General features: G+C 26.3%; 1 protein-coding gene across 3 annotated transcripts in view; it reads left to right on the top strand.

The window, feature by feature from the left end:
* Nucleotides 1-18,686, top strand: part of LOC117178113 (high affinity cationic amino acid transporter 1) — a 59,876-nt gene that overhangs the window by 7,230 nt on the left and 33,960 nt on the right. For 2 of the 3 annotated variants that reach the window (XM_033369366.1, XM_033369364.1), the window contains exon 2: nt 18,234-18,500. In XM_033369366.1, coding sequence (XP_033225257.1) covers nt 18,272-18,500 — 229 coding nt within the window. In that variant the 5' untranslated portion in view covers nt 18,234-18,271. Of the gene's footprint in view, nt 1-18,233; nt 18,501-18,686 lie in introns of those variants that run through there. The other variant, XM_033369365.1, reaches the window with a different exon arrangement.

The following is an 18,686-nucleotide window of genomic DNA, read 5'->3' as shown; positions in this document are numbered from 1 at the left end:
AATATATGTTTCTCAATTTTTTCTAGTGTCGTATAGTCTTAGTTATTGGCCGTTGAAAAGCAGTGTCCCGGTAGTGGCGTTTTGGCCGTTTAAGGGTTAAGCCGCAACGCTACTGCTTAAGTCACCGGCTGGTTTAAACTATGTTTCGCGAAACTATATTTATAGCATTTTATTACAAAAATTATGGACCCACATTCAAATTGACAACTTCCGGTTTACCCTTGTTAATAAGTTTCAGTGTACCAAAGAAATAATATAACTTCAATTTTTAATATTTTTAATTCAAAGTTCTACAATTGGAAGAGATGCAATTGAAAATTCTTCTACTTCAAAGATGTATGAATACAAATTCTAAAATTTGGATGACTTTGAAGACCAGAAGTCTAGTGTTTAACTCTAAATCTTCCAAATTGACAAAATTTCGAATGTAAATAATAAAAATTACATAATTTTAAATTATGAAATTTAAAACTTATATAATTTATAATTGAATTTGAAAAATCCAGAATTAAAAATTATACAATCTTCAAAATTTATATTTTGTGCTCTAAAAGTTTCTAATTTTTAACTTTTTTGTGAATAGTTTAATTTAAAAGAATTACCATTGAAAATTGTTCAATTAAAAATACTTGTAATACAAAATTCTTTCATTTCTAAGATTTTCAATTGAAGATCAATTAGTTTGGAATTTTTATAGTTTAAAATGATGTAGTTTCAAGCAGTTCAATTATAAATATTCCAAATTGAAAAAATTTTGAATGTATATCATAAAAATTACAGAGTATTCCATTGTAAAACTTAAAACTTGTATGTTTTTAGCCGTAAATTTTCAAAATTAAAAAATCTTCAATTTTTAAGATTCATTACTCAAAGTTCTGCAATTTTGCAAAGTTGCAATGTGTAAATCTTTGATTTTAGAGATGCAATAATCACGCTCTTAATTCTGAATTTTCCAAACTGAATAAGTGTCAAATAGAAATCATCAAGTTTACAGAATTTTGAATGTTACAACTTAAAACTTGCATCATTTTTACTTATAAGTTTAAAAAATAAAAAACTTCTTAATTTTGAATATTTACAATTCAAAATTTTTGCGTTTTTAATGAGTTACGATTAAAAATTCTTCGATTTGAAAATATATAATTGCAAATTATTCAATTACTAGGATTTATATTTCGAAGGTATATAATTTTGAACGGGTTTTCCTGGCTTAGTTTAATTTTGAAGTAGTTGGAAAAATCGGAATGGAATGGAAAAATCTTCAATTCTGAAGGTGTATGAATAAACATTCTTAAATCTAGATTAATTAAAAAATCAAAAAACAAGTTTTCAATTCCAAATCTTCCAAATTCAAGCAATTTGAATTTAAAGCTTAAAAATTACAGAATTTTCAAACTTAAACTTGCATTATTTTTAATTATAATTTCTCAAAATTAAAAGCCTCTTAATTTTAAAGATTGACAATTCAAAGTTTTACAATTTTTAAGAGTTGCGATGACAAATTCTTGAATTTTGAAAATATATAATTGAAAACTATTTCATTTACAAGATTTATAATTTTAATGTAATTTGGAACTTTTTTTGGAATAGTTCCATTTTTAAGAATCACGATTCAAAATTCTTCAATTTTAACAATTTTTAATTCTTTAGTTATGAGTATTTGCAATTGAAAACTTCAAAATGTAGTGTGTATACTAGAAAATGATGCTATTTTGAATGAAGTCTTTAGAATAGTTCAAGTTTGAAAATTAAAAATTGTTCAATTTTGAAGGTTTAAAAATCAAATTTATTTAATTTTATAGATTTGCAATTAATAATTTAATTGTGAACAGTAAAAATGACAGCGTTGACTTTATTTCGAAACTTTTTAAATTTTTCTGCGTCAAATGTGTTTTCGTATATAAAAAACTGACGTATACTAAATAATGCTAAGTAGTACAAATTTAAACGTTAAAACCACCACCCATGAGTAAAGCATTAACGTTAGCATTTGGTTAACGTGTCATGGATGTTGACGTTCCCGGTTCAAATCCGGGCCGAGGCAGATTTTTTCTTGTACTTCAAAAATTGTTTGTTCGAAATAATCGTTTTAACGTCGAAGTTTGTATGAATGAATTTTTTTTAACTCGGATATTACATCTTCAAATGACAATAACATCTTCCAAACATTAATTCTAATAAATGCCCATAAACTGTCAAACTGTGCGATAGAAATATTAATATTGATTTATTTGAATCATTTTTTAGACTTAAATTTTCTGGTATTAAATATTTTGTTTTATAATAAAAAATTAATGATTTATACGATTGTTCAGTTTAAACTGTGCATTGAAAAAATTCGCGACGATTTTTGTGCGCAAAGGACAAAATTGTTTAATTTTCAAAATGTTCAAAATTTCAGCATCTAACCGGGAATACCAGATATTTTGTAAATAAATTCTAAATTATTAAAATGATATATTTTTTATTATTTTAAATATATATTGTTTATTTATGAAATATTACAATCTTGACTTCCCTCATCTTCGAAATCTCTATAGTCATTGAGTTTATACGGGAATCACGTATTCACGAGGTCGAGTAACCTCGATACCCCGCACAAAGCCAGTATAATTGCCTCCTTCTGACTTCTGAGCACGTTGTGAGATTCGCTTGAATGAATTTCATAGAATCGATTATTTTTATAGTCAAGAAAATTCATAAATTTATTTAAAATTGGCATGAAAAAGGAAAAAATAAAATTATACCTGGTCTATCTCTGCTATCAATTATGAAAAGGTCAATTGATAATCGGCAATAATATTTATTTAAATAAAATAAACATGAAAAAAATGCATGCTTCTAATCTAAAAATAGCTTTAACTCAGGTTGAGTTTCTTTATAAATGGAATATCTAGTTACTCTTACCTTGCCAGGTTCAGAGACCATTCTCCAGATTCTATATAACGTAACGAGTTTATTTGCATTGCTGTACCTCAAGAATCTTATCTTTGTATGAATCTTGCACTTTTATCACAAATATATATGTCTTTATAAAGGCCTGATTAACTTTGAGCTGATACACATTCTTATCTTCTTATTTAAGCTTTAGTAATTCAAGTTTTCGTTATTTAAATTTAAATTCAAAGATGAAATTTTTAAAAGGATTTATACCCAGGAGATAAACATTTGACCAAAAAAATCCGTTGTTAACCAAGTAGTTCAACTTTTACCCAGGCAGTTGAGTTCTTACTGTAAAAAATTTAAATTTCATGAAAAAATAGTTCAACTTTCACCCAAACAATTGTGTTTGCAACTATAATGATAAATCTTTATAAAAAAAAAACCTTAACTTTCAGCAAAAGAGTTAAATGTTCAATTAAGTAGTTATTGAATCTTCATCCAAAAAGATTATTTTTCTAACCAATGAGACTAATTTTCTGCCACAAAAGATGAATTTTCCACCAAATACATGAATTTTCCACCAAATACATGAATTTTCCACCAAATACATGAATTTTTAATCAAACAGTTGAACTTTCAACTAAACAGATGTATTTTCGACCGAATAGTTGAATTTTTAACTAAGAATGATAAATTTCCAACCATGCATGAAGCAATTTTTTTGCCAAAGAGATCAAATCTTCAGCTAAAAAAAATTAATTTTGAAAAAATTCATTTAACTTTCAACCAAATAGTTGAATTATTGACAGAGTATGAATGTTTAACAAAATCGTATCATTTTCAACCAGATAATTAAATTTTCAACGAAAAATATGAATTTTCCATCAAGAAGAGCTGTACCAAGAAAAACGAATGTTCAATAAAATACATGCATTTTCAACAAAAAATGTTGGATATTTAACTAAAAGTGATCAATTTTCAAACAAAAATGGAATAGTTACATTTTCATTCGAAAACATTTATTTACTAAAAAAACGAACCTAAACACGAACTAAATTAATAGAACCCAATAATAAAATCGAACTATTTTTTGTTAAAAATTAATTTCTTTTATTTGAAAATTCCTTTATATTTTTGGTTCAAAATTCATCTCTTTTCATTCAAAATTCTACTATTTGGTTGAAGATTGAACTGATTAGTTCAAAATTTGTTTCTTCTTTACTTAAAATTTTGTTTGAACGGAAAACTTAAATATTTTATTTTTTTGTTGAAAACTTATAGCTTGTAGTTGAAAATTCACTATTACATTTTTCATTGAGAATAATTTATCTTTTTCTCTTGATAATTAAACACTTGACTGAAAAATAACTTTTCAAACTGAAATTGAAATATGCTATTTATTGCGTGAAAATTGACGAGTTTAGTTACAAATTCGAGAATTTGGTTGAAAACTTATTTATTATGTTGTACATTTGTCTTTTTTTTATTGAAAATCAATATTTTTTATTAAACATTTAAGTACTTCGTTGAATTACTTGGTTAAAAATTAATTTTATCAGTTGAAGATCCATCGGCTTGGTTGAGCAGAAATTTGTACTATTCCAGGATTGGTTTATAATTCATCGTGGTTAGATGGAAAGTGATGTATTTGGTTGTAAATTCGTCTTTTTTGGTAGATAATTTATCTTTTTGATTGGAAATTCAACTACTTGGTTGAAAGTTTATATACTTTGTTTAGCATAAAATTCAATAATTCGGTTTAAAGTTGAAATAATTTATTTTATACTTATTTTATTAGTTAAAGAACTTTAGTTTAATATTGAAATATTTGGTTGAAAATTGCACTGTTTTGGTTGAGGATTTAAATATTTGGTTGAAAATTCATATTTTCGGGATATAATTGCTACTTTCTGGTAGAAAATTTGCATTTTTGGTTCAAATTCAACTTTTTTTGTGTGCAGAATTTGCCTTTTTAGTTTAAAATTGCATCATTTTGCTTGAAATTTTTTTCTCTTTTAAATCAAACATTTTTCCTGGTTTAAAATTGAACTCAGTTGTTAAAAAATCATCTTTTTGGATTCAAAATTTACCTCTTTTGCAAGAGTTTAATAGTTTTTACTTTAAAATGCAACCGTTTTGTTAAACACTAATCTGGTTTAGTTGACTAATACAAATTGTTAAATTTTAATGGCCTATAGTCTATGCTCACAGATGTGAATATTTTTTTATTGGAAGAGTCTTTAGTTTTGAATTTTCAATTTAAAACTTTAAAAAATTCAAATGCAGAATTTTAATGTTTCGCATTAAAAATTCTTATTCCAATAGGTGCCTTAAATTACAAAGTTAGTTTGAAAACATTGATAAGATTTAAATAAAAGTTTTGATTTGATAAAAGTAAGGACAAATTTTTGTATTCTATCTGTTTGCAAAAAAAAAAATGTTTTGTGGGGTTTGGATTGCTAAAAATAAAATTAATATCGCTAATCTTATAATTAATCAATGAGTTGCAATCAATAATTGATACATTTCAAACAGATAGGCATTCACAATAATCTGGTGTCAATAAAAAACAAAGTGGAAATCGTGCGTTCAAATATTAAAGCAAGAAATTAGTTCGAATAATTATGCTATATTATATATATACTTCACGAATACTTTCGCCATGTTTACTGCGATGTGAAATTTAAATTTTTATTCGCATAAATATATTTTAACATTGAAAAGCCTCCTCTGGTAATAATTAATTCATTAATGAGTTTAAAACTTATAATTAGTAATACAGTAAAACTAGACTATAGCGCCGATTTCCGGGCTGACGGTGGGTGGGAACTAACTCATCATAGATCTCTCCGCTTTTGTTTGTTCACGCCTGAGTGCTCGCCTGAGTGACAACTGCAGTTCCCGCGCACCACGCGCAGCTCTTGTAATACCTTTCTGCGGCGCAGCGTCCATTCTCGGAAGGGATATAGAAGCGAGAGTTATAGAAAGGTTTCACTGTAATTTAAAAAAGCTCGAGATGCAATGAATATTTTTCAGAATCAGAAAACGATTTGGTTGAATCGCCAAATTTTTGTTGGTTCAACCATAGAATATGGTTACTATATAGGCAAAAAAACATTCGGTTGAGCCAATGAAATTTAACTTTTTTTTAATCTTCAGATAGATGGTGTATTTGGTTGACTCAACAAAAAAATTTGGTTGGGCGAATTAAATATGTGGTTAAATCAAATTTAAAAATGGTGTTTTTATTTGTTTACATTTATTTTATTCGAACAAATTTCCAGGTATATCCAAGAAAACAGTTTTTTTCGTCCAAGAAAAGTTTTTTTTCTGTGTGGCAATATAACACCTTCTTTGAAGTATAATAGTCAAAGTTGTGTAAATATTGTATCAAGTGGTATAGCGAGGAAAAAATTTTTACTCAAATGATGCACGAACTTGTAGTTAGGCCTCGGATACAAGATAAAAAAATGAAATATTGAAATAATAGATCTTATTTCTATGAGAAATGAATGGATTAATTGAAAGTCTAAGAGGTTGAAAAATGTTTGCTTAATGTGAATAAAACATAAACATTTCCATAACGAAGGTTTAGGAGATACAAGCAAAATATAAAATAAGAATTTAAAATCTTGAATTGTTAGATATTTCTAAAAAATTCCACTTTGAATTTTACTCTTGACTTGAAAGCTTTTTAATGCAATTAAATTTGCGTGAATGAAAAAAAAATAATTTTGAACGTTTACAATTTCAATTTGTTGACATTTTTAAACCACATGTCTTAAAAATTATTGTCGAAATTTTGTTCGAAAGGCTTCCAAATTCACATTATCATAAATTTGAATATTTTTCATTTATAAAGCATTTTATAAATTCGTAAGTTTTTTAATTATCTCCAATTTGAAAAGTTTTACTGATTTGTCTATTTTCAATAAAAAATTCAAAGCCTATTTAATTCGGAGTTTATCAAATTTTTATTTTGAAATTTGTAATTCTTTCAAGTAGCATATTCGAAATTTGTGTTTGTTTCTAGGCTTTCCACATAATTTTGTTTTTCAATTATTTATGTTCGGACTTCAACTGTTTTGTTGAAAAGTCGTATGCTTAGATTGAAAAATAAATAACTAAATTTTGGTAGAAACTGCATCCTTTTTGATTAAGTCACAATTGTTTGGTTAAAAATTAATCGTTTTGACTGAAAATTTAACTCTTTTGTTGAAAACTACTCTTTTTGGTTTGGTGATTATTCTGTTCTGATTCAGGATTTAACTTGTTTGTTAGAAATTCTCATTTTTTTATTGAATTAAATAGTTTTTAATTTAAAATAAAAATATTTTTGTATGGACATTAAAAATATTACACTTTTTGTTGTAAACCTATTTTTAAGATTATTTTTTCTTGATGCAAGGTTATTTTTATACCTAAAAAGAAAAGTTTTAGATGATCAAGAAAATTAAAAAATTTGTCAGGAAAAACTGAGGAAATTTTGGAATTGGAATTTTGTAAAAATCCTGAATTTTAATTTTCTCAAGTCTTAATGCTTCCTCAAAACTTTCACTCTCTTAAAATTTCGAAGATTTCCAACTTAAATGCGTTTATAGATTGTGAAGCTTTCCTTTTGAAGATTTTTTTTTGTAAGTAAAAAACCTTTCAGATTGAAGCACCCTTGTATTTTTCATAAAAATTTTAAAATTAATAAAATTATATACAGTTTGGAACTTCGTATAAACATATTTTTTTCTTTTTTGATGCAAAGATAACTACATCTTACTACATCTTACATAAATTATTGCATATATAGAAATTCCAGACATGGAAAATATGTCCTTGCATTCAGTTTTACGCCATATTGTATATGCATATTGTAATTGGTAAATCATGACTTCTATATGCAAATTATTTCATGCATAGACAGTTACTTTAAATTTTTTTTAGATTCATACATTTAGACGGAAGCTTATTGGTACATGTAACAAAACACCTTGAAACAAATTAATTTATTCCGTATGATTTTATTAAGATATTATCTAATTTTATTTTATTCTAATATTTAAAAAACAAAACACCTAGTAAATTCCACCTTATTAGAAAACAAACGCGATTAAAATGTTATCTATTTATATTAAAAATTATAATTACATACTTTACAGAAGTCGTATTTTCTGAATTATTTTTTTAAAGAATAGGATGTCTACTCACCTGGAATACCTGAAATTTTCAGGAAATTTGTTTAAATCAGTGAATTTTTTCGACCGTTATACAATTTTTTTTTAAATTTTAATATGAAACTAATAAGTAACCATTTTTTTTCTCATTTTTAGTTTTTACTAATGTTTGGGAAATATCTTTGATTTGGAGTGTTAAATTATGAATCTTTAACCAAAAAAGGACTTTTAATAAAAAGCAACTGAATTTAATAAAACAAGTACCAAAATACATTATGTTTGAATCAAGCAGTTGCATTTTAAACAAAAATTTGAATTTTCTACCAAAAAGAGTATTTGAAAAATTACATAAATTTTCTACAAAAAAGGCAATTTTCACCATAAGACGTAAATTTAAAACCAAATAATTAAATTTTCTAACAAAAAGATGAATTTGCAACCTAAATGATGAATCTTCAAAAAGAATTAAATTTGAACAAAGTAGTTCCACTTTCAACCAATAATTGCATTTTCAACCGAGAAAGATGAATTCTCATCGAAAAGTGTAATATTCGATACTTCAAACAAAAAAATACAATTATTAAATTAAAAAAAGTAGAATCCAACCAAAAAAGACTACATTTTAACAAAATAGTTGAACCCTCACTCAAAACAGATATATTTTTAATCAAACAGTTGCATTTGCACCTAAAAAGATGAAATTTCTACCAAAAGAGATGAATTTTCAAACCAGAAATACGTATTTGCAAACAAAAAGTTGAATTTGCAACCCAAAAATAAAAATTTTCAACAAAATAGCTAATTTTAAAAAAGTTGAATTTTACTATTTGTTAAAATTCCACGCCAAAAAGGCAACTTTTCAACAAAGAAGTCAGTTTTTCCACTAAGAAAGATTTTTCAGTCAACAAAGAAAAATTTAACGAGATTGTTGAATTTTTCACTCAAGAGACGAATTTTCTACAATAGAGTTGAAATTTTAACCAGAAAATTTATATTTGCAACAAAACGTTAGTTTTGAGTCAAGGACATAGTTGAATTTTAAATAAAAGTTGAATGCTCAACCAAAATAGATAAAGCTTCAACAGAAAAGTTGCAATTTTAACCAAAAGAAGATAAAAATTCTACGAAACAGTTGAATTTTTAACCCGAAAATATTATTTTCAATCAAAAATTTATTTGCAACAAAATAATTCAATTTTATACCAAATGGTGGAATTTTCAAGCTGAAAAGACGAATTTTCAACAAAGGAATTGAATTTTCATACGAAAGATTTTTCAATTAGGAAAGAAAAATTCAATCAAATCCTTGAATTTTCAAGACAAAAAGACAAATTTTCTACAGAAGAGTTGAATTTTGAACCCAGAAATGTTAATTTTCAACAAAATAGTTGAATCCGCAACCAGTAAAGATCGAGTTTCAACAAAAAAGTCGCAATTTTAACAAAAATTAAATTAAATTAAATTTTGAAGAAAAAAAAGTTCAGTGGAATCCTCAACCAAAACCGATTAAGTTTCAATAAAAAAGATGCAATTTTAACCAAAAAAATATACAAATCCTACAAAGCAGTTATATTTTTAACTTTAAAATATAAATTTTAAATCAAAAATTTATTTGCAACAAAGTACATTCCAATTTTGTAAATATAAAAGCGACTTGAAATTTTGGAAAACTCGAAATTTTGGGTTCAAATTTGTATGAGTATTTCTAAAAAAAAGACAACTATAGAGCATGTTTATTTATTTTCTAAACCTTATACAAAAATAAATTTGGAAAATTTTTATCAATTATTTACGAAATGACATTGTTTTGTTTTCATTTATTGACCTTTTTTTAATTATTAACGAAAGGACAATAAGATTATTTAATAATTAAATGTTTTCAATTTGAAAGCATCGAAAATTTGAATTCCTTGTAATTCAAAAGAACAAAAATTCAAAGAATATGAAAACCACTATCAAATTAATTTTATATTTTATTAAATTCCGCTTAACTCAAAAAAATTTGGTTTTCTTGATTTAATTAAATCTTTGTTTCAAGAGAACCAATTTTTTGAAATAACCAAAATTTTATGCGAATAATTAGCAAACTTTTTTTCCCAAATTCTAGCAAATTTTTCTTGATTAAAAAAACTTGGTAAATTCTTTATAAATTAAAAAGAAAAATTCATGACGTGCAATTTAAAAAATATCATTTTTTTTTAAAGAAATCATTGAAACTTCATGCCTATTTTTTAAACACTGACTACTAAAGTTTTATTGTAATGTAATAAAACTGCGGAATTTCATTTATATACTTAATTTTGCAAGTTTACTGAAGAATTGATAAAAAAATCATTTAAGATTGTAGATGACATTGAGTGATTGTCAATAAAAGAAACAATAAAGATACATAAATAAATTGTCCATTAATATGAATTAAATGCCTATATTATGCAAATTGGAAAATTTCACACTATTCCATTATTCTTCTTCGCTTTTTTACTCACAATTTATTATCTGAAAATAAATGCTATTTTACAAAGAATCAAATAAAAAAGAAAAATATAGAAATTCAAATCTGCCCCCTTATCTTGAAAATTCCAGTCCTTATACATTAATTCATTATCGTTCAGTTGGGTCTCGTTTCCTAAAAAGAAAATCCATAGAAGTGCAAAACGAATAGAAAGTAGTGCAAATCAATTACACGATCAGTATAGGTACTTGACTGATAATCTGTATACAAAAATCATTTGCTCTTTAAGTATCAAATATCCTTGTCAATATCCCACCTTTAAATTTCAAAAGTCCACTGTTATGTTTTAGGTTTTAGAATTCATTTTTTTGGTTAAAAATTCTATTATTTAGTGGAAAATTTAATTATTTGATTGGAAATTAAACTATTTTATTAAAAAATCATATTTTTGGTCGAAAACAGAACTTTTTTTTGCACTTTTGTCTTTTATGATAGAAAATTCGTCTTTTTGAATTGAAAATTTATCTTTTGGTACAAAATTTTATTTTTTAACTGAAGATTTTTCTTTTATGGTTTTTTATGGTCTTGATAAGTCTGCTTTTATATTTTTGATTGATAATTTATCTTTCTTGGTTAAAAATACGATTATTTGTTTTAAAATTGATTTATTTTGAAGGCAATTTAACAATTCTATTAAAAAGTCATCCCTTTTGTTTGAAAATTCAAATTCTTTGCTAAAAAATTCTTCCTTTTTTTGGTTTAGAAATTCAACTATTTTTGTAGAAGATTACCTTTTTTGCGAAAATTCATATTTTGTTGTTGAAAATTTATTTGGAGTCTTTCTTAGTTAAAAATTCAACTCTTTTTTTTAATCGTCTTTTTGAATTAAAAATTCACCTGCTTTATTAGAAATTTCATCTTTTTTTGATTTAAATATCCGAACATTTTGGTTGAAGATTATTCTGCTTAAGTTGTCGATTAAACTATTTAGAGAAAATTCTTCTTTTTTTATTGAATTCAACTGTTTTTGACTTTAAAAATATTTTGAGTTGAAATATGAGCGATTACGTTTTTATTTTTTGGTTTATGATTCGTCATTTTATTTGTAAAATATATTTTATCGTTCGAAATTGAACTATTTTGTTGAAAATACCTTTTGTTTTTTGAAATTTTTTTTACTAAAAATGTAATCATTCCTTTTTTTGATTCAAAATTTATGTTTTTGATTTAAAATCTCAATTATTTTGTTGAAAATTCATATATTATTTTCAAAATTCGTCTTTTGTGATGACTAATTAATATTTTTGGTCATAAATTCATTTTTTTAGTTAAAAATTTTAATATTTGGTTTAAATTAATGTATTTTGTTACAAATTCATCTTTTTTGACAGAAAATTGATCTTTATAGTTAAATTTAAGAAAGTTTAAAACTACCCAGTGGGCACAAAATTTGGCGATGTCTTCACGGCATCTTTACGACGTCTTTAAGACAATTTTACGACATCCTATGTCCGTGTCGTTCACAGAAAAAACTAAGAATAAAATTTGTTGCAGGGAATTTTTTAGAGCGATAAAGTTTTGATTCGCCAACTGCGCGTCTTCCAAAAAGCATGCGTTTTGTCATGGAAAAACAAAAGAAAGTTTAACCGATATTTGTGTAAAGTTTATCCTGCGTAGTTACTTTTTGTTGCAGAGAATCTTTCGTCGGAAATCGATGTAAAGTTTATCTTCTGTTTTTTCTGTGTTATGATGTCTTTACGATATTGTAAAGATATCGTCAGATCATACGAAGTTTTTACGATTTCGTAGACACCTTAACGACATGGACATAGGATATCGTAAACTTGTCGTAAAGATGTCATAACAATATCGTGAAGATGTCATAACAATATCGTAAAGACGTCGCCATACGCTGTGCCCACTGGGTATCTTTTTGGTTGAAAATTGATCTTTCTTCTTGACAATATATCTCTTTGGTTGAAAATTAGTTTTCTTTTCTTTTTAATAATTCATTTTACTGAAAATTAGACTATTTTATTTGTTCTCAAAAGTTCATATGTTCATTTGCAAATTTAACTACATTTGTTTAAAAATTTATTTGACTCAAATTCAATTACATTTTTTATGGAAAAAACGTAAGTAATATGAAACTAATTTAGATGAAACAGAAAGCCTTGACTCTTTAAAATTTCAGTGCTTAATTTAAACTTTGAATGCTACAATTTTACATGTTGCAATTTAAAAATTTTTAATTTGTGAGTGAAAGTACTGGATTTTGACGTATAAATAACAGCTGAACGTTCGTTTTTGTTATTTTATATGAAAATATTTTGAGCTTCATGAGTTTTAATTTTTTAATGTATTGATCCTGAATAATTTTAGCGAACAAAGAAATGGCCGAGCATTCTTTTCATGACTAAAACGGTCACCCTGATTATAAAAATTTGAAGACATTAAAAAATGATAAGGAATTTCAAATAATTAAAAGAAAATGGCAGAATTCAGAATTCAAAGGATTTTAATATATTTAATTGAATTTCAGCGGATTAAAAAAAATTGAAAACTTTAGGGATATTTTAAAGGCTTTTTAGAGAATGTCAAAGATTTCAAAGGATTTGAAAGGGCTTTATCTGATTTTGTGGATTTAAAAGAGTTTCAAATATTTTAACATTCTTAAACTAATTTTTAAAGATATTAGAATTCAAGATGTTTTAAATGATTTTATTCGATTTTTGTGAGATTTCTAAGGATTTCGAAAGCGATTTAATAGATCTTATGAAGGTGGACGTATTTCAAAGGATTTTAAAAAGGTTCCAGGGTATCAGTCAAATTTGAAGGATTCCAAGGGATTTCAACAAATTTTAAAGCTTTTAGGGTATCTAATGAGTTCCAGAACTGCAAAAAAAGGCTAGTTACAGCTTTGATCGAAATTCGCATTCGGTTCGATCAATTTTTATTTCAGAATGAAAATATATAGATGAAAAACTTGTGAGAAATAAGGTTTGAATTGTTAGAAAGTTGTGTAAAAACTACTTTCAATTATTAATTTTTGTTTTTTATTGGGAAAATATTTTAACAAAAAACCACACTTTCACTTTCATTAGTTTGATCTGAATTAGACATAAAAAGGTTATTTTTATACACCATAAAAGTATAGCACACAATTAGTATGCGTAATCATTCTGACAGCAAAAACATTCAAATCATTTGATTCATTGTTGATAACATTCGCGAAATGTGTATCTAATTCGCAGAGAAAAGCAATACAAATTTTTTGTCTCGATCAAAGCTATGGCAATAGAAGAACGGAAAAAACGACCTAAAAATTGCATGAAAATTTCATAACGTTTTTGTGTCATTAAAGTGAATTATAATATTTTATGAATTAAAGATTGCGAAGGTGTGACAATACTAAAACAAAGTATTATTAATTGTCTCACTTCTAGTGCCAACTTGATGACATATTTTATGAATATGTTGATAAGAATTCAGATTGATTCGTGCAATGCAGCTCGTTTTCTAGCGAATCGAAAAACCTGAGATTTCAATTCTTAATTTATATTTATATTTATTTCCTGATAACATTTTTAGAATTTATAAGAAGAGTAAAAAATAATTGAAAATTTGAGAAGGTTATTGAGTATTTTGAAAGGTTTTAGGATAATAATACAATTTTCTTAACCCATTAACGACCAAGAACTACCATTTTTTAACTTATGTTCAAGCCTCATTCTAATGTCTGAAAAAGAGAAATTTCCAAACGAAAATCATGTTTCTTTATAGTTTTGGGTATGCTCTTCAAAAATCCGTGATGAGAATTGAGTTTTGTCTAGTAGAAAATCCAATATGGCGCAAAATTTGGAGAAAAGTACCAAAAAATAAAAAATAAATGTTTTCATACATTTTTTTTAGCCAGAAGAGTATTGGGACTTGAACCTAATTATGATCAACGTTGATCGGAATAGTTGAACTTCAAAAACAAATTGTGCCACCGATCTCAAATATACATAATCTTCGGTAAATGGAGGATCCAATATGGCGGATCCAATAGGGCGGATCCAATAGGGCGGACATTCAATTTTGGAAAATCTAGGATTTTCGCATAACTTTGTACTCGGAGGTATTCGGGGACGCTGCTTATGATTTTGACATCGAATTTCCAAAAATCAAAATGGCGGACCCAAAATGGCCCAATATTCGATTTATCCGAAAAAATTTTAGGCAGTTTTTTTAAATTTACAGAATTTTTGAATAAATTTGAGAAAAAATTGAGTAACGTTAAAAGATATTTAAACATTTTGAAACGATTCAATAATAATAATTCAAAATTTGTGAAGACTTTAAATTTATGTATGGATTTTTGAAATTTTTTGAAGATTTAAAGAAAAGACCAAATTTCTGAAGAATTTAAATTTATATATGGATTTTTGAACATTTTTGAAGATTTAAGAAAAATACGCTTTTTAAAAATGTTGAAAAGTTTCAAGAGATTACAAATTTTTTCGTTAGATTCCTAAAAAAATGTAAAACAATTTTTACTTTTAAAAATTAATTTTATGAAAATATTTTTATTCTCAGCTACCTTGAAAAATGTACAATTTTAATGGATTTATCCTATTACAATTTGTAAGAAGCATTGCTATTGAAACAAATGCGTTATTGTATGTTTATTTTAACATTTTTGCAGGTTGTGATATTTGTCCTCAATTATTTTTGTTTATTTTCAATGTTATTTTTTACGATTAAAACAAAAACCATATGCCCTATAAAAAAATTATTAACAATAAATATGTAGTTCCTTTTTTGGATGAACAACTTTTCTAAATTCACTTTTTTGTACCCTGCGTCGTGATCAACTTTCGTTAATTAATTTTTTGTCATACTTTGTGTTGTTTTAGCAAAAATGTAACTTTTGTATTGTAAATGTTATTTTTTACGATTAAAACAATAACTACGCGGCCTGTACAAAATCATTACTAAGAAATTTGTAATTTCTCTTTCGATGAACAACTTTTGTCAATTTATTTTTGTTTGTAGCTTGTGTGGTTGGTTCAAAAATTAAATTTTCTTTAAATGCTATTTTTCAAAATTAAAACAAAAACTTTGTGTCCTAATTAAAATATTAATAAAAAATTATAGATCTTTTTTAGATAAATAACTTTTATCAAATCATTTTTTTTCATAGCTTGTATCGGTTTTCCAAACAATATCTTTTTAATTTTTAAGGTTCTTTTTCATGATAAAAACAAAAACCACGCGTCCCATCAAAAAATGATTTATAACAAAATTGTAGCTTCTTTGTATAAATAACTTTTGTTTATACATTTTTTCGCAGCTGTTTTGTGTTTTGCCTAAATATATTTTTCTAATGTTTTTTACGAATAAATCAAAAACCACGCGCCCTATTAAAAAGTTATTTATGACAAAATTGTAAGTCCTTTTTGAATGCTCAATTTTTATCAATTCATATATTATCTTATCTTGCCTAGTTTGACCGCAAAATGGAATTCTTGATTTTTGTTTATGTTTTTTCGTGGTTGAAACCAGAATCGTTGATAAAAAAATTCAAAAAATTGTTATGATAATCTTGTAGGGCTTTCAAGAAACCTTTTAAATTGTGCGTTGTTTAGCTTATATGTTAATTTTCTTTTGAATTTAAAAAATGCTAGCACACTGATCTAATTTTTTTTAAACAAGTACCAGAAAGCGGGGTTGAGGGTGCTTTTTTACTGCCGACTGCTCATGCCTTTCTTCGACCCGTGGTGGCACATGGCATGTCCTCGGCAGCAACAAAAGGGTCTGAGCTGCTTTCTGGCACTTTTTTTCCAATAAAAAAATGTCTAAAAATATCGCGATTTTCACAAAAAAAATAAGACTATTTCCCATTTCCCCGTGTATAAGAAATAATGCTCTAAACTCGACTGTTCTTAAATGTATAAATCCCTACTTTTTTACATTTTTCAGTCTCCAAAGCACAAAAAATATGTTACATTCACGTCTTCAAGCTCATTTACGTAGAACACTTTTAGCTTTCATATGACTATTTTTTTTACTGCGCTAGTATTTTTTTGCTAAGTTAAGCTTTAAAGACAGATTCCTACTATTTTCTCGTCGCTAGCTTCCCCACTAAAACTTTTTAAGGCGTAGAAATTTGGAAAAGTTTTCCGATTTTTCCATGAAATCGCGAATGTTAATTTTCAATTTCAATTAGAATAATGAATAGGCTGGCAAGTTTTCAATTGAGAATCTGCGTTCTAGTGCAGCGATCAAAGAATCCAAATATGGAATTAATATCGAACTCTTTCAAAACTCAGCTTCATTCAATGAAGGATGATTGGAGCGATATGTTTGACTATTCACTGTTCTAGGTCTTCGGAGTTGAACTCCGCTTTCTTCAGCAATCAACTTAGAATCATCAAAAAGTTCTACAATTTTGGAATTCACATCTTTTGTATGATCTTTCGCCATTGAATGATTTTCTGGACGTGTTTCGTGCACGCAAGGAAAGCTTAAGAAAAGTTGCACTTTTGCCGTTTGAGATTTTGATTTTTGATTTGTAATGTATTTTCTGAGGTATAAATGCACCTTTATTATCGAATAATCCCCGTTAGATACCAGCGGAAGGAAATATGTCGATAACGATACATTTTTTCTCAAATATCCATAATTTAATTACCAATGTTTACCAACCGATAAGATACCGGTATAAATATTTTCCCGTAAGATACATTAATTGATCAAAACCAAATTTTGACAGTTAGTGGAAAATATTCGAATTTCTTTACAAGAATTCAAAAAATAAAATTAATGGTCATTGGGGGGGGGGGGGGTTGCCCCCTTGCGTACGTCCTTGTAAGAGAGACTTCATTGTAATTAGAAATTCTTAAACGGTTCAAGCCGTGTGAAGGTTTCATTTTTTTATATGTAGATTTTTAAAGATTTTTGGAGAAGGAGCTTTTTAAGATTTTTAAAAGTTTTAAGAAAATGTACAATTTTCGTTAGATTAATAGGAAAATCCAAAACCATTGTATGTTTTAAAAATTTAATTTTAAGAGAATAATAAAAAAGATTTCAAAACATTTCAAATGATTTTCAAATTTGTCAAAAAATAATCGGTAAGATTTTAATAAATTTTCTTTTATTTTACAGAATTTTAAAATAAATTTTAGGGAAAATCCAAATCAATGGAAAAGACATTTAGGAATTTTTGAATTATTAAAGACATTTAAAATATTTTCAAACCGGAAAGGATTTCCGAAAGTTTATAAATTATTTTTAAATCTCTTACGAATTTCTAAAAGAGCTATGTTTCGTAACCTTTTGTAAAATCCTGTAAAATAAATAAATTGTCGAGATTATTTTTCAAAACATCTGAAATCTTCAACAATCTTTTTGAATATTCTGAAGTATCTTACGATAATTATATTTACATAACTTGGAAATCAAATTAATTGAAAATTATATTTATATAACTTGAAAAACAAATGAATAATTCTTATTTCCTTTTTCTCATATCTGAAAATCTAATTTAAACTCAAATTTAACAATAAATGTTCAAAAACATTTAGCAAATAAATAGTAAAGTTAAAAAATCTAATTTATAATTTTCCTGCGTTTTTCAAATTTTCCAATATTTCCTTTTTATAATTCTGAAAACTTTTAAAATGTACATATTCAACTGAATAAAAGGCAATGAAAATAATTAAATCCTATAATCTCGCATGATTTTTCAGGTAGTGATAAGACCATCAAGGAAAACAAAATTTAAAAAATGGCGTTGAGTCTCTGGAAGGCCTTGTCTCGAAGAAGAACTGAAGATTTAGATGAAAAAAAAGGAGAATTAGCGAGAGTTTTGGGACTTTTTGACCTCACCGCTTTAGGAGTTGGGTCCACCTTAGGACTTGGAGTTTATGTTCTTGCGGGAGCAGTTGCAAAAGAAAATGCTGGTCCAGCAGTCTGTCTTTCTTTTCTTGTGGCTGCAATTGCTTCAACTTTATCAGGTAAAATCAGGTTTTTTGCATTTTTAAATTATTTTAAGTTATTGAGGGTTCGGATCAAAGAACCGGTTAGGGGCCGTCCATAAACTACGTTACCAGTGTATAAGTAAATAAACTACATCAAACTCTCGTTTTAAGTCCAGTGTCGGGGGTTTCCTTAAAATAGCTTTGGAATTAATGGGGGGGGGG

The sequence above is a fragment of the Belonocnema kinseyi genome, chromosome 8 (genome assembly GCF_010883055.1).
Source record: "Belonocnema kinseyi isolate 2016_QV_RU_SX_M_011 chromosome 8, B_treatae_v1, whole genome shotgun sequence".
Taxonomy (NCBI): Eukaryota; Metazoa; Arthropoda; class Insecta; order Hymenoptera; family Cynipidae; genus Belonocnema; species Belonocnema kinseyi.
Note: the sequence above shows the minus strand (reverse complement) of the source record. Positions and strands in the feature narration are given on the sequence as shown.